At 45.4% G+C, this 16,839-nt stretch overlaps 1 protein-coding gene across 5 annotated transcripts in view; it reads left to right on the plus strand.

Annotated features, from left to right (window-relative positions):
• The first annotated feature begins 391 nt into the window (after nucleotides 1-391).
• LOC117209154 overlaps nucleotides 392-16,839 on the plus strand; it is a 78,549-nt gene continuing 62,101 nt past the window's right edge. Inside the window, exons 1-3 of one of the 5 annotated variants that reach the window (XM_033450849.1) lie at nucleotides 392-796; nucleotides 1,328-1,501; nucleotides 2,318-2,781. In XM_033450849.1, the coding sequence (XP_033306740.1) occupies nucleotides 2,637-2,781 (145 nt within the window). In that variant the 5' untranslated portion in view covers nucleotides 392-796; nucleotides 1,328-1,501; nucleotides 2,318-2,636. Of the gene's footprint in view, nucleotides 1,502-2,317; nucleotides 2,782-16,839 lie in introns of all 5 variants that reach the window. The other 4 variants (XM_033450872.1, XM_033450841.1, XM_033450856.1 and 1 more) reach the window with 4 other exon arrangements.

The following is a 16,839-nucleotide window of genomic DNA, read 5'->3' on the forward strand; positions in this document are numbered from 1 at the left end:
CAGCTGCGGAGGGACCGCGGTTGCTGGCCACAGCGGAAACGCAAACGAGATTACGCCGCTATCTGGCCGAGTGTCGGCGACAGAGGAAAATAAGAAGCGGTTCCTGGCGACGTGACGGCAACAATTATGCGACAATTAACGGGCAACGCAATTACCACGCATACTGGCTACCGCAAATTTCCACGGAACCCCTCGCTGAAACCCTACGCTACGTCATTCGAAACCACATGCGCTTACACACGTGCATATACGAAGGCGTGAAGGTTCTTTGCAGTCACGGGACGAGGGAGGAAAAGCAAAGAACCGCGTTCGAGAGGCAAGTGGAGGATCGAGCCAGGAGGGTACGACGGGTCGCGAATTGGATGCGTCGAGACAGTCGAACGCAGAAGTTCTTGCGTGGCGGATCGCGAGAGTTCGCGCGGAACTCGCGACCAGGCCGCCGAACCATACCGGCGCGTCTAGTCCGCGTGCTCGCGCGAAGAGTAGGCCAGGAGGGGTGAACGAAGAGGAGCCGTGCTACAGTCAGTCGGCGGTGAGACTCCGCGTGCGACATCTCGTTGCCGTGGCTCTTTCCTACCCTCTGCGGTGCGGTCCTCGCGATTTTCCGCTTGTTTGTCACGTGTGTTTATGTGCTTAACTTCGATCACGACGAGGAGACAGAGGGTGGCGGCTCCTCGAGTGAAACGCAATCGTGTAAAGTTCGATTAAAAGTGCGGCTTTTTATGGGGACGAGTCTGCGCTTGATCGTTACTAGGATCGGTTGAAAGTATTGGGTAGGAGGACGAGTGGTCGTAGGGTAGGGTCCGACTTTTATGGGTGTTTCATGAAGTAACGTTGGGTCTCCCTGTTACATATTGTTCGACGATTCGGTCGGAGCAGAGACCGATGCACGGCCGCGACAAAAATATCCACGAAAAATCTCGGCAGGCGGCCAAGCGGCCTCGAAAGATCGCTACGGTTCGAGGGACGGGTTTGATAAGATAATTTAAAGAGGGTCTCGAGTCGTCGAACGTTTGATCTCGCTGGACTTCGCGAATTTTTCTTCAGAGAGGACGAGTAGTTTTTCCTTGGCGTACGAAAGCTTTGAAACGACATCTCATAGACACGCGTGGTAATGAAAGGAATAGTTGACGAATTTTAAATAATTAATTTTCATTTTTCATTGGAATCAAGTAAAAAATTCTAGTTAACTCGAGCGTCGGAATTTTTTCGCCATGCCTTAACCACTGGCTGCACGAAGATCGACGATTCAAAGTAGGCCAAAAAAATCAGGCATGAGATTGCTCGGTTTTACGAAGTGGCTGTTCACGTGGCTATGCATATTCAGTCTGCCAAGGGAAAAACAAACGAATGAGAAGTTTATACCGGTATCCACGGGAAAACCGGCACGGCGATTTTCAGCGGGGCGCGTGCTTTCTCTTTCTCTCGTTTCTTCCATGCCCGCGTCGGCAACCAAACGAGCGTTTTTATTTCGTCGCCGGGAAGGAGATTAACAACCGAGGTAAACAGTTTACCGTAGGACAAAGTGCAGAAGCCATAGGAACTCGCGATTTCACCAAAAAATCCAACAGGCCGCGAGCTCTTCCATCAACGTGTCACGCGGAAAACAAGCTCGCGCTTCATTTCACGCGCATGTTCTCGTGTATTCCATAGAAAAATCCATCCATTGATGTTAAAAATTGTCAATGGAAAGGAAAACGCGTGAAAACGTTTTGTCATTTTACTTGGCGACGGAGCGTAAGCGTTAACGAGATAAAAATCATTCAAAGTAATCGTCTCGAAAGCAAGAGACGCACGCTCAAAAGTCACTCGAATCAAAGAGATAATCCATTCACGGCTTATCGAAGAACAGGCTTATCGGTTTTCAATTTACACGGATGCTTCGATACTTTGCTGTTCTCTATGAGGAATATTCGATCGCCAGTCACGCTGCTGATATACTTCGATCCTTCCTATCGTCCCATAAAATACCACACCACACAACCCCTATCGGCATAACCCTGGCCGTTTTGTTTATGCGCTTTTATCGAAGCTAGGCCGTCGGTCTATCAACTTTTACTCTCGTCGATAAATCATTCTACCTCTCTCTTCTTTGTTTTTCTCCTTCTGCCGTCGTATATATATATATCGTTCGAGACTCGAAAATATTTGTCACGTACGAATAACGAGGTAGTGGTGGATTCGCACGCAAATGTAACCGCGTCGATTCAACGCGATAGTCCCAGGGGGATTCGCGGAGTTCTAACTCCGGCAAATCCACGCGATCAAGCACAGCTCGTCGCCAATTTGCACGCTGAATCGGCCACTGATATTGCAGCCGCTGCCGCCACATTCGGTCACGCGCCGGATGAAATCCAGAGCCGAGTGGCAACAAGATTGCAGAAACGTATGTGATCCGCGAGTGAGAGCGAGTGAAACGCGACGAACAAGGAACGCGATCGTGAACGCGCAGAACGCGTCAAAATTCGCGTGTGTGCTCGCACTAAATATAAGAGAAACACGGGCTATCCATGTGAAAAACCAAGGGTTGTTTGTCAGTGTGTGTGATCGTGGATCGCGCGTGCATCGACGAAGATCATCGAGCGAGATCGTGTAGCAACAACGGATCCGTGGAAGCTGGGAGGAACGTTAAATGAATGTTGTTGCAAGGGGTGGCTGTGATCGTGAGAGTAGAAACGGTGCACGGCGGAATCGGCCGATTTCAAGTCATAAATGCGCGAGAGGAGGAGCCCACAATGGTGGCTCAGCTCCCGCAACAAGTTCTACTGCTGCTCGTACTCGGTGAGTGGCACATGCTCGCTGTCTATATTCTATTATATATTTAGGCGGCGGTCAAGTTGGCCGAATAGTCTTCCGTCCCGCGTTCCTCTAAAATATAGCATCGACCAGCCGATCGTTATGCCCGATCGTTCTCATTCGTCTCGGCTCGCTCGAGTCTCGAGACTGGGCACGATGAATATCGCGCTGCTACCTGTTACGCAGCTATTTGTTTCCCTGAAAGATTTCCTCCCTATTCCCGAGCGAAGCCTTTAATCGAATGATAGAAGTTGCCATGGCTGTATTCGCGATAATTTCGTTTCACGAATTCGTCCGAAACAAAATACAATTACACGTATATCGATTCGTTTCGGCGACCTAGAGGAATCAAGAGTTTCGCGTAACTAGGTTTAGCTAGTCGATCAGTCGACAGTCACAAAATTTTAACAGACTAATTTATCGATTCGGTACTCGGAGAACTTCTATCGGAAAGTTTGTCAAATCGTGTTAATTGTCCGCCCTATCGACGCGATGTCCGTCAATGGGGTTTGTGTCGCTTCTGATTTCTGTCAATTCGGGCGTCTATCGATTGGCTGGTCGGTGACCGCGCTAACAAAAATCTCTGCCAATCAATTCCTCCGTCAATAGGGAAGCTCGTCAAGCCGCGCGCATAATCTAGACATTTCGCACGATCAATTACATTGTTCCGTGTCAGGAGGTTGAATTGCGCTTTCAGCCAGACGGTAACTAGAACAGTTTGCATTGTTCTTGGTGAAGCAAAGTGTAAACTGTCGCTAGCTTTCAGAAACGCGGATTCTGTCTCGCGCCGAGACAAAGAGATTCCTTGTATTTTTAAAGCAGAAGCAAAATCACGGGCAAAATTTCGCTTTCGCCCATTATCGCGTGGAATTTCAACGTCTTCGTCCCGAGTTCGATATCGATTTGGTTGCTTGTTCACTTCCAACCTTAATTCGGTTGCGTTGAACCGCGTTGTCGGACAGGCAGAAAATTTGGAGCTCGATCGACTTGACTAGGAAGGGACGATATGGTCGGATGGCTAATCCAGTAGAAGCCGACCCACTAGAACGAGAAGCGACGTTTAATTAAACAGGATTATTCGGATAGAAGTAAAATGAATAAAGTTTCCTCGAAGAAGACCGCGCCTCAAGATACACCGTATAAACTTGCCCCGACTATAAACACGAGATCAGAGGCTGTCTGTCGCCGAGCTTGGAGATTCAGGCACAGACATTTTAACGCGCTGTGGTAATTGCAAAATTATACGACGAATCGTGGAACAACTATGACGAACTCGACCCTTTTACGTGTCATGATTATCGATCCATAATGTCTACTCGTGGCCTTGCATCGTTGTATCCTAGAAGAATAACTCACGACATCTTGTTTGCTTATAAAGTGTTTAATAGCCTTATAGAACGTCCTCGAATCATCGAGAATTTGTCAATGTTCCTATTAGAAATTTACGACACTACGATTTCCTTTGGGTGCATCCTCGCAATGCACGATATGTCGTTTAAGTACGTTACTGATTTTAATTACAACACGTTAAATATCAACAATACATATCCACCTCCATCGATGTATTTCCTTAAATTTCCGGAGCAATTGAAACCTTTTACCGCGTCTCATCTCGATTCACGATTGAATTATAACTTACAATGTGTGATATACCAGTGTATAATCTAATGGGTTTCTCTCTTAAATAAATTACAATTTAAATCGAAATAACCACATCCTGCGGAACGCGCGATCGTCGCTTTGGTCGTTACGCTCTTCAGTGATCACAGAATGGTACAATGAATATCGCGCGTAACGTCGACTTATTCGTAGTCATTTACGCGTCAAACGAGAGAGACATAGCGAGAGCAATGTTCCAACGTAGGAATATCAGTCTCGTTGCCAAGAAGTCTGCGCCGTTTAGATAAGTTCCGTCTAAGCTGCGTCAAAGGAAAGGCACATCGATCCGTGAAACAAAACTGTTCCTATTGCAGAGGGAGGTAGTTGGTTCAAAGAGCGCAGCTGCATCGCTTCTCGCGAGCCAACCGACTCGATTGCCTTTTTATCACTTGAGCGACGTTATATCGGATCCGTTTCTCTTTTGTTCGGCATCGCGACATCATTCGTTGTCACTTTACAGTAGGGAATTCGCGTCCACGACGCGTGACATCGTTCGGAAAACGACGAGGCGCTTTCCTCGTCCGGAAGGATGAACGATGTCGACGAACGAGGACAAGTTTTGTCGTGCTGCGGTAGCAGTTTTGCCCGAGTCCGTCTCGAACAATGCACGACAGAGAACGCATCGCTCAAAGGGATCGTCGAAAACACCCTTGGTGGCGGCCAAACTTGTCCGTCGTTACGATAAATCAGCTCCTCTTATTTGCGTACGCTCTAATTTGCGTCCGTTTCACCAAGTTTGCTTTAGCATTGTACTTGGCTCTTCTTGCGCCGTGACCCGATCGAAACCGGTCAAACGGTTAATCTTTGACCGCGTTCGTCTAAACGTAGTCTAAACAATGCCGATAGATTTATAACCACATACGCGTTACACGTCGATACGCTTGAATATCGGCTGGCACGTGGCTAATCGAATCAGCGATTCACAAAGGAACGACAAACGTAGCTGCCGACAGGCACGGTAATCGGATTTCATTCATTCGCGGATTACGTGCTTCTCGTAGGTTCACGAACGAAGGTGTGAGAACGGCGAATCGCCTGTCGAATAACGAGAACGAGATGCTCGGCACATTTTTCATTACGAATTATGTTTGATTGATTATTACGCTCTGTCGATCCGATGTTCGTGCCGACTCATAAATTTCCATAGAAAAGCGTGAGTCACGGCATACGGAGCAGCCAATCATGATTTCAATATCGAAACCATCCACCGATCTTTTGACGAATTGTACGTCATCGAAAACGTACGTTCTATCAGCCGGAGAATACTCGAAAGGGATAAAAGCGGACGACCGATTTCATCGAGATGTGATCTCAGAGTAATTATCGTTCTCTGGTAGACAGCGACTATTGTCTTTGCAGGACACTTCGGAATTTCAAGAATTAATCGAATTATCGATGCTACAACGTCCTCCGTTGTAGCGGCAAATCAATTTGCGCTCGGCGAATCCTCTGATAATTTTCCAGCGACGGTCGAGTTTTCGTTTCGATCTTCGCTATTTGCACTGGACGATGGAGTTTTACGATTTCCATTTGTCATCTGTCTTCTTGCATGTCTGCCTATCTTTCGAGGCGCTTTTCACACAAACACTTTTAAAATCCTCTTTTCGCTGGTTCCGAGTAAGCACATTATCGGCTTGCAGCTTCGTTACTGCTCGACATTTCCATCTCGGAGACGGACCACGTTCCTCTTTGTTTCCCTAGCTCCTAGGAAGCCAGGCAAACGTTCGATCCTGTTTGAAGACAACACGCGGCTGCATGCGCGCTTTATCTTCAACGTTTCATCTTTCAAAAGACGACATTTTATCCCCTGCTACTTCGCTGCTCCATTTCGCTGCTCGTCGATCTTTCTATCGAGGATTACCCGGACGTTTCAGGGGTTTCTTTCATTCGTTATTCGATGCTGAACGAGCTCGTAAACTCGATGCAAAATTGAAGCTAGGATTCGAGCGAATACAGTTGATAACCGAATTGAAGGTTCAAAGGGATAGATATTGAAAGGGGAGTGCTTTGTTTTCTATCGGCCGGCTCTTGAAAGGCTATTCTACGAGCAAATGACTACGTTCAAGTACTCGATTCGCTGCGAAGGATAGCTGAACTAGATCGAACACCTCACAGGCCGAAACCGAATATTATGGAAAAGCCTTGCTCGAGATTAAGCGGCTACATTTAACCAGTTTCACCTCTAAATGAACTGTATGCAACGTGATTTCAGCGAGTTCACCGGTTGTATTAAATATACCTCGGCAACTTGAGCACGTGAAATTTCCACATTCACCGAAGCTAAAGATACCAGCGCCCATTCACCGTCGACGTCCCTCGCGGCGTCGATTTCGCGCGCTCGCAATTATTCAGCTCCTCGGGCGTCCCGGCGCGGTCGCATTTTTCCCCGTGACACCTGACGTCGACGTCGACGTTGTCATCGCGGTTGAACGCTGCTAGCGACATTAAGCATTTCAATAAAGGAAGAAAGGCGAATCTCGGCGTACAAAGGGGCTGTGCAGCGCCAACTTATCCCTCGTCATCGCAATAACGCATTTATGACGAGACCGTGTAACACGATGGAATAAAGCGTTGTTACGGCCTGACGAACTTTCGCCTGCGGAAAAAATAATATAAAAACTTTGTACGAGAGATTTTCGCGTTACGAGGCATCAGGTCAGTTCTCGGTTTTCAGGATTTATGAAAGAAGATGACGGAGGAAAGAGTCGTGATTCGTGAACGATATTTCTCGGGATCATTGCAATCCCGCGAACGCGTTCGCGGGAATTACGTGGGCACGGGGGCTGCGGTGTATGCGCGGCGATCATCGAGTTCGCAAATTTAATATCAGCCGGAGGAAAAGCTTGATAAACTCTGCTATCAGCGTCGACCGGGTTAAAACCCTGAGAGCCAGGCTCGGCGTAGGAGTTGCTCCCTTGGCCGACGCCGAGGTTTATTAAAGTCAATATATCGCACGGACAATTTGCAGCTCTAATTGGTAATAAATATTACGGCGTGGCGCCGCGAACCATGACGTTGCGGGCAAGATACTGGATCGCGAGTTTCCGCGACTGGAATTTAGAATATCAAATTGAAATTCGTATATGGATGATTCGATGGATCAATAGGTTCCACGTTGGCCAGGAATAAACGTGTTTACTGGCAGGTTCCGCTGCGGAATAATATTTTAGAAAGCAACATATAAATTGTGACAGCGGTTCATACGAGATGGAGAATTCGAGGGTCGGTTACACGAACCAACGATATACGGCAATGTAGTCGATGTTTTGTCGATACTGCAACGAAATTCGGAGCGCCACGCTCACGCGTAGCGTAACCATTCGCAAACCGACGTGTAAAACTGTTTACCATCGAGCATGGTGGAGATGGTGCGCAAACAGTGGACCGTGGTGCAGAGAACGTGACGAAGAGTGACCAAGATCGTGCTCAAACGCAACAGAGGACCCAGTTATAGTTCTCAAGTATATGAGATCCGTTAATCCATTCTTTGGTTGCGCGAGCAGTCCTCGACAATGGAACAAAGGAACGAATATCCGAAATTCAGAGGCAAAGAGGCGGACCAATTTTCGCCTGAAAATATTATCGAGCATCTATATTTCCGAATGGGGATCCGGGTGCAGCGGAACTGCAGCGTCGACGATAGATAAAATTCTAATAATTAATAGGTATCCCGTCTGTTTGTTCCACGAGTTATCGTTTCAACCCACGAAAAAAGCTTCTATCGCTTGGCTCGAGAGTAAGGTAGGTTATATATCTAGAATCGATCGTAAAAAACCCAGTAGCGATTTTAAGAATCGATAAACGATGTTATTGCCACATCGAGTTGAAGCACGACGCAGGATGTACAGGATCTAGAGGACGACAGATTTGAACTCGTAATCGCATCGCAAAAGGATCGCAGAAACTCGAGACTGTTTAGTTTATAACGCAAACGACGATATGGAAGGGGCAAGTCGATTAGCGCCAATTGATCACGCGCGAATCACGTTCGTCCGTTCGGGTAAAATTCGATAATGATAGATTTTAGTGCTAGTGCGAATAAATCGGCAATGCAGCGTATAACGCGGCAACAGAACGCATGGAACGAATCTTTCGAAAGAAGCACGCAATCGGAACGTAACCGTAGAAATTCGCTTAATTAAATTTGCAGTCTCGCCAGTATCAATGAAGACTTCGATTAATTGCACGCGGAAGCGTTCATCAGTGAAATTGGATTTCGCGCAAGCCCGTAGGAACGCGTCGTTTCCACTCGATTTTCTCTTCCCGACATGGGCAATAAGCACGGCACCGTTGAACCCTGCGGAGCTGCTGCTTTCTCCCATTGCCGATCGCAATTATGCATTTACAATGCCCGAAAAGGGTCCAAGGGTTCAAAGCGCGCGACTATCTCCCCGAGACTTAAGCTCGAGGGTGTCTTACGAGCGGTCGAACGGATCACCGAACGACGAGGAACGACGAGACCAGAGTATTAGTCGTTTGTCTCTTGAAACAACAATGCAATTTAATACAGAGGGGGGAGATAGCGATGCTTATCCGGGAAAATACTTGCCGCAGGATATAGCGGATATCGTTTGATTTTTACAACTATGACGGTACTTATCTTCAATAATTTAAATCTCCTGACAGTGATAGGATAATATTTAATATCTTTGTCAGTAAAGTAGCTAAAGATATTGCTGACTATTGCGGATATCATCCATCTGCTCTCTCTCTCAATGTGCAGTCAACTGCGGTTAAGAGGTTGAAGATGTTATCTGTCGTTACGCACTGAGCAGCGTCGCACATTGCATCGATACTATTAGGTTGTCCGAAAAGTTTCTTTCGTTTTGTGAGGAAATAATAGATGCACGACGTTTTTTGTTTTATTATATCCATTTTGTTCTGTTGAGATAAACACCGTAACATTTCACAGACTTGGTTTCACATTTGTATGAAAGTGCACTGTTGTAGGAAACATGTTTGCGAAAGAAAGACATTTTTCGGACAACCTAATATAATTTCATAAATCGAATGGTCAATCTTGCCATCTGAATATCGATACCTTTGGTTAATCTATAGTATCCTTAAGACATTCGGTCCAGCATTTCATATGGCAATATTATATTACATTCTCTTTCCTTTTATACTTTGTTTTTCTATCATTATTCCTTATATATATGTACTTTCCCCCGTTTTTTCGTATATATGTATTTATTACTCTATTTTCTGTCCTCTACGTCTATCATTTCTTTACGTTCTATCGGTGGATTTGTCCCGTAAATATAGACACATAAATAAATAAATAAAATTAGGTTTTTCTTGCTGTTCGCGACGTGTTTTGTTCATTATCTCCGTTAGATAAAAATACGACAAAAAAGAACTTTTTCACTTCGAGGTTGCAGAAGTCTCAAGACGGAGGGCATAATGATCTTGCCATAAAAACGATGAAATGCGAGGGATAACTTATAACTTTTTCGTAAGTAGCTCGATACAAATCTCGCGGTAATGTGTTTGCCAAGTTGGAGAACGACCGAACGATTACGCACGATAAGCTCGTGGAAGAACGATGATCGAGCGAAAGGCGATGCGGGCGAGGAAAGACTGATCCGAGGGCAAGAAAGTCTGAAACAAGTGAACGACGGTACTTACAGGTCTAGAGACTATTTGAAGCGTATAAACGGACCTCGAGGAGTGTTTAAATGCGTTGGCTGTCGGGTTATTTCAAAGAAATAGGGGACACGAACCCAGTCGCGGCCTTTGCGGCTCTCGAGACGGCTCTATCAGAGTACCGAAAATGGATTTTCTCGCGAGCAGGCATCATGAAAAATGGATCGCTCGAAAACACCTTCCAGGTTTGAGTCTACATCGTTTTGCAATCATGAAAAATTGTCAATGGATCAAGCTTCGTTCGAGTCGGTTGGATACTTCTTATTAATTTACGATCATAAAAATTCGAATAGTATAGTGTAGTATCGTGGAAATTAAGATATGAATTTTTTCCCGATTACTTACAATTTATTAATTGGACAGAAAACGATGTTTGTTTAACTAAAACTAAATGCGATACTCGTATCTATCTCAAATAACTTTACAGTTATTTGGCAACTCTCGTCACAACGAATCTAACACACACACTCTCTCTCTCTCTCTCTCTCTCTCTCACTAGCAACTCTAACAACTCTACAACACTGACAACTCGATCAATTCTCTCAACTCTACTCTTCGACGTCTCGATCAACTCTTTCAACTCTACTCTTCGATGTCTGGATCAACTCTTTCAACTCTACTCTTCGATGTCTCGATCAACTCTGACTCACGCAACACACACACTTTTCGACTCGCATACTCTGACCTGTCGGTCAACCCACCCTTTTATATTAGTCACATATGCGCTCTTAAATGTAAACGAACCACAGAAAGACGACGTACACGGTGTTTTCTAATTTCAACCCGTCTCTAATTCAAATTACTTTACGATATTACAATAGTATAATCATAAAACTAACAATAAGATATAAAACATCGCTGTTCGTTGTTTCGTCCAGCTCGAAAAAAGTGCGGCCTGTAAATTGAAAAGAAAAAGCAACGTTACCGCCGGAGTTATCGAAACTATGAAAGAACGATAGAATTTATCAAGATACACAGAGGATATCGGTGAAATCGGTGGAAAATATCGGGCAACGAGGACGTTTCCGGCGACGCAGCAGTCCACTTCCGGCCGGAAGCTTCCGGTTACAGCGGCGGACTCGAAATCACTCGGTGAGAACTTCTGTTCGCGTTTTATTGTTGCTACGCACGAACGAGCTTCCAACGTAGCGTACCATCGGGCGTAGCTATGGACGTTGCTTCTCCATGGAAAATATTTTCGTGAAACTCGAGAACGGTTTAAAAGTTCGAGTGGTTTGAGACACCTCCCACGATCCTCGAAACCAATGGAATCGAGCGTCGTGTTATTTAGCAATTCAGCGAACTCGATGAAATTTCGTTCAACTTTTCCAAATGTTTTCTCTCGCTTTCAGACATTTACAGTCGTTGAATGTTTTCTCGGTATTCGATCGAGGCACCGAGATAGCAAGGAAACGCATAACTCGCGTATAAAGCACAGCACGCGGAAAAAATCACCGAACCGTTTTCCTCTGCGTTTAAACAAAGCGATTCGTTTCTCTCGAAACAACGTTTAGAGGCAACGTATTATTGGCCTTTTTCTGGCTCTCGCCAGTAACGATTGTCTTTCAGCGAGCCAACTGATCGTGGGATCGAGCGATTTTCGTTCCTGTCGGTTAGCGTCACTAACGAAACACCGTTTCCATGGATCTGATATTGCCGCGTGGAATTGCCTTCCATTGCTTCGTGAAATGTTCATTGCTTCGTTGGCTAAACGTTATCGAATTATTTTGTGCCCTCGCTCGTTATGGATTACTCGTTATTTCCGAACGTTTGGCAATCACTCGGGGTCTCGGGAAATGCAATTCTTTCCAGGGTTAATGGAGTTCGTTGCGCTATTCCGAATGCAACTTAAGATAGCAAAAGGTATTTATGAATGGAAAAATTTCGGGTTTCGCGCTCTGTGAAATCGGTGCGGTATCATAGGTTGATAAAAATTCCATTTCTATATCGAGTACCTATATTATTCGACGGCCATTGAAATTCCCGTGCATACTACTATCGAGTACTTCCGTTTCTCGATTCGACGGTAGCGATTATTTGTTCGGTGGATTGAAAGCAACGTAAGGGTTTCATCGATTATCGGGAATAACTGCATTATTACATTCCTGTGGACGCCGGACGGCGCAAATGGCCCGATCGTAAATGAATCGAGATTCTTTTGATACAACGTTACTGTCTGAATTGTTTCTATCAACGCGCCGGTGTATGCTGGATTCGCGAAAATGCCAGATAATACCCTCTAAAAGCCATAAAACATTTCGAAGGTACCGATACGAGCCGTTCATTTTTGTTGCCTACTACTTGACTCAACGCGATAAAAATGAACGTCCGATAAAAGCGATACGGTACCCTTAGACACCGAATGTATGTACATAAGATAATGTATGTACACGTGCATAGGATATAAAAAGCAATTCCCCATTGTATCGACCATTTCCTACTCAACGAGATTCGCATGGACGTTCCCTTCCAGGTAGCTTAGTAACAATAAGACAGGGAAAAAATCTTAATCCCGCCATCCCGAAATTAACCTGAATATCTGGGAGAACAGAATGCAACGCCATAAACTGGAATTCTCGGACAACTCGACGGCACATACCGTGGGATTCAGACGAGCACCTCTAATCTCTTGCTTGCCTCGTGCTGCCAGAAACCCTAGGGTAATTGTCACAAGGGATTAAACCTGTCCCTTAATTACATTTCGATGAACCAATCGGACGTACGTACAGTCAGAATATTACCTCTGTCTTGATGAACAAAAGGTACACGCTTGATAGAAAGCTTTAATGGAATTCGACCCTATTTCCACCATTCTTCACGAGCTTTTCAAAGTTACGGCAAATACACGGACAGAGTCGACAGAGCATAATTACCGAGTAACCGGCATCTCTTGTTGCTCGATCTCCACGTTCAACGGATCGCGAAGCGCCCTCGGCAAAATTGAACCGTCTTAAAATACACCACGCGTCCCGTGTGCTCTCGAGACGAGCGCGGCCGAAGGGCTCGTGATTTGGCCACGAGCAGTGGCGGGCATACACACGCCGAAACAGCTCGTACGCGAATTAATGATATTAATACATCAACCTACATTCACAGGCACTGTGCTCACGCGGTACAACGAGAGACGAAGGTTACAGGATGTGAGTTTTGTTAATACATGTGAGCTCGATGCTGCTCGAGCTCCCCTCGAATTGACCCAATTTCGTGAAATTTTTGGCAGCCGATTCCAAACGATTTCGACTCGTGTGTCTCCACGTAAAGAAAAATAACCAAATATCGCGATGATGTTCCAGCGATTGGAACGGACGTTTACATTGAATATCTTATTCTTCTCTTTTTTTTTTTCTTCCAAAGTCTAAGGGGACTGAGAAAGGGACGGCGGCTAGAGACCGTCTATCACTCGCGCCAAATCGATCGTATTTGCATAGAAATAGCTGGCACGTCCAGCTGCGTCTTCGTGGAAATCCGGAGACTCGAATTCAATCTTCGTCGCTCCTCGATTGTCCGGCAGCTCGAACGAAAATTAGTATGGCGCCGCGGGGAAATAACGTGGAAAAGATTTCAATTGCTCTCTTTCTCTGATTGTAATTGGAAAAAAAGGGGATAAATACCAAATGGAAATTGGAAAGTAAATAAAGTCGCTTTATCTTCGATAATCTATGGGTCTCGGCGAAACGAGGCAAAGGTCGTGAAGTTTTCTAAAGGTACAAAAGCGAACGTCGGTCGATCGTGAGCCATGTAAATTACACTGAGCGTCGTCCGATTTGCTGGCTGCGCACAATCCCTTTTCTCTCTTTCATTCGTCTACGCCTGGTATCTCGTTTTCCGTTCGAGCGAATAAACCGTCGCGTCGTGCCCTCATTTTACGCTGCGGCCCTTCGTTGCGAACGGAAAGTTAACGCGAAGTTCGACGAAGAGAGGACTTCGCTGCCGCTAACTAAATGCCTATTCGAAACAAGGCTATGCCGTGTATCTATATACAAGCCATGGATTCTTCTTTTACGACTATCATATTGTCTCAGAGTGAAGCTAAAACATCGTCTGTATTTCGGTAGGAAAACTCGCTTGTACCTACGTACGTACACGCGCACGCAAACATTGCGAGAAAAGTGAAAAAGAAAAATAAGGGGAGAGGGAAACGCAGAGAGCAAACGTAACAAGGAGACAACGTAATCGGTCTCTGGCAGTGAGCTCTAAATCTGAACTTGTTTATCCGACGCTAGATTTCCCGTGAAAAAATCGACGGACTACGGTGAATTCGTTAAATCACGCTGCCGTGAAACTCCGTTCTATTTCCGGTTTCTTAGCTAGCGGGCTCGGCAACGCCGGCAAGAGAAAGACGATTCGCTGACAAATTTCGAATCCCGGCTACGAGACGATATCTCGTACGTCTCGAGCCACGGCCAGGGCAAACATTTGCGCCAACATAATTCTCGGGAAGAAAAGGCGAATGTTGAAGTTAAGCGAGGAACTGGAGCATGGGCTGCAGGATAATAAGAGAAACGGCCGAGGGAAATAGCGGAAGAGCAGTACGGAAGCGCGAGAAGGAAACCGCGACGAACAAAGAGAAAAATATTCGAACCAGACCGTGTGGTTAGCAGACCGAATCCACCGTATCCCTAACAAGATACAGTTGCCAGATATCTTACAAAAAATTTCTTGACAATTTCAACGATTCGGCTAATCTATAGTTTCGAGTTATGAGCCCCGTTAACAGCCAAAGGAATTTTCTAATTAAGTCGTTGCAAAAGTAATAATTTGGCGATTGATGTGACGGCATTAGAGCTAACGGAGCGAGCTAGTCTCTAGTCTACGGAAGTCGAGTGCTTTTGACGGACTGCTGCGCTTTCTTGCCAGACGAAGCTGGAATTCTTTGACGTAGAATGTCGTTTACTGCTACATTTCTTATTTACTTCTTTATCTCCCGAGACGAAAGTTGGGAAGAGAAGTATGTTTAGCTCTTCTCGAATAGCTTTTCGTTTCTTTTATACTTTAAGGGCTTCCGCGTTGCGCGACACGTATATAAGCCATCGAAAACTACAACTCTGTCGCGTAAAACGTTTGAAAAACGCCGCAGTTAACAACACGAATCGAGTTTCGATTGGGCATACGTTCCGGCGTTTATCCATATTGTCAAAAGCGAAATTCATCTTCGCGGACGGACAGCGCAGGTATAACGAGCGGAAGGCGAAAATCGGGTTCGGCGAAAACTTGGTCCATTACCATTGGGAAACATTTCGCGGTGTGTCGTTTCGTCCCGGCTCGTTTGTCAATGCAAAGTTTTGACGGTTCTGGCCATTCACGTTGTATGTATACGAGCTGAATTTATCCAAGGTAGAGAACGAGGAACCGAAGGGAAAAAAGAACTCGAACTACAGAAGAAAAACTGACTACGGTGAACGAAAATATTGGGAGAACGAAATGGGGAAAAACGAGAACGAAAAGATAATCCGAATAGGTATACCGCCGCGGTTAGGAAAAAGTCACAGCTCTGAATAAATTGTAAAAACTTTACGCGAACGGGTACGAGATATGTTAATAGACTATTTTCTTTCCTTTTGGCGCAAATTAATGATGTTCGTGGACATACAGATCGATCCAATTTCGTCGGTGATTAAACAGATTGATGAAAGAATGCTCGTTATTTTCCGATAGCCGCAAACAGCTAATATCAGTAATCGCAAATATCGCGTTGAAAAACCGTTGCAAACATTCGAGTCGATTGCACGAGAATCCTGGCATCGGTGTAGGTGCCACTCAAAATAATGTTAGGCAGATCTCTCTTTGTCGATGCACCGAGCTCTAGCGAATTCCTGTGGCTTTGAGGCTAATTAAGCCCGCTGCTGAGAACATGGTTTATTAAACAATGACTATTCCAACGGATAACAACATCGATGTTGACGAAGTTCGAGAAAGTCTGTGGACTCGAATAGCTGAATCCGTGTAGCCGAAGCGGATCCAAAGTTTGCTTGGTTTCGCCCAAATGTTCAAGAAATTACGCGCCCATACTAATCTGATCCACGAAGAAGTAGCAAGTTTCTCGCCTTACGGCCAATTCCAGCGAGTTTTGTAAATATGGGCAAGAAGATACAAGACGAACAACTACGGTCTTTAAATGGCTTCCTACGTTTCAGACAGAAAGCTACTTCGTGATTTTATAGTCCAACTACCAGATGTGACCAGAATTCGACCATCGTTTCGTATTTATACGCGTTACCTTGGCTTGGAATAAAAGGTGGCTTCGAAATTGTAATTAAGCCGGGTTGAAAATCATTCTCTTCGTAAGTTATAAATAAATAACAGCGCGCTACTGTTCTCAATCGACAGCTTCTATGTGAATTATACAACGTTGTTACACCTCGGATGTGGTCAATTGGTTATTGAACTTTTGCTGGTATTTTAATACATAATGATCTCTGGACCATGGCCGGGAAACAGTGGCCATTAACATAACGATCTATAGTCATACGTCAGGCAAATTCGCGGCTGTACGTACTTATTGATCGGGTCGACACTTTCTCTGCGCTTTCAGTCGAACGCTCCGTACTCCGTTCGCGGGAATTTATGATCCGCCGATAAAAGGGTCGAACAAAAACGTCCTAGCCAACGTTTACTGGTCCACGAACGACGAATCGTTATTACGCGCAGCACGTAATTAAATTTTCATAGTCCGCATGCGGCGTACCGTGAAACGTTCGCCGGTCGTTCGTTTGGCGCCATGCCTTCCTCGTTCAACTC

Source organism: Bombus bifarius, unplaced genomic scaffold (assembly GCF_011952205.1).
Source record: "Bombus bifarius isolate JDL3187 unplaced genomic scaffold, Bbif_JDL3187 scf7180000007967, whole genome shotgun sequence".
NCBI classification, from domain to species: Eukaryota; Metazoa; Arthropoda; class Insecta; order Hymenoptera; family Apidae; genus Bombus; species Bombus bifarius.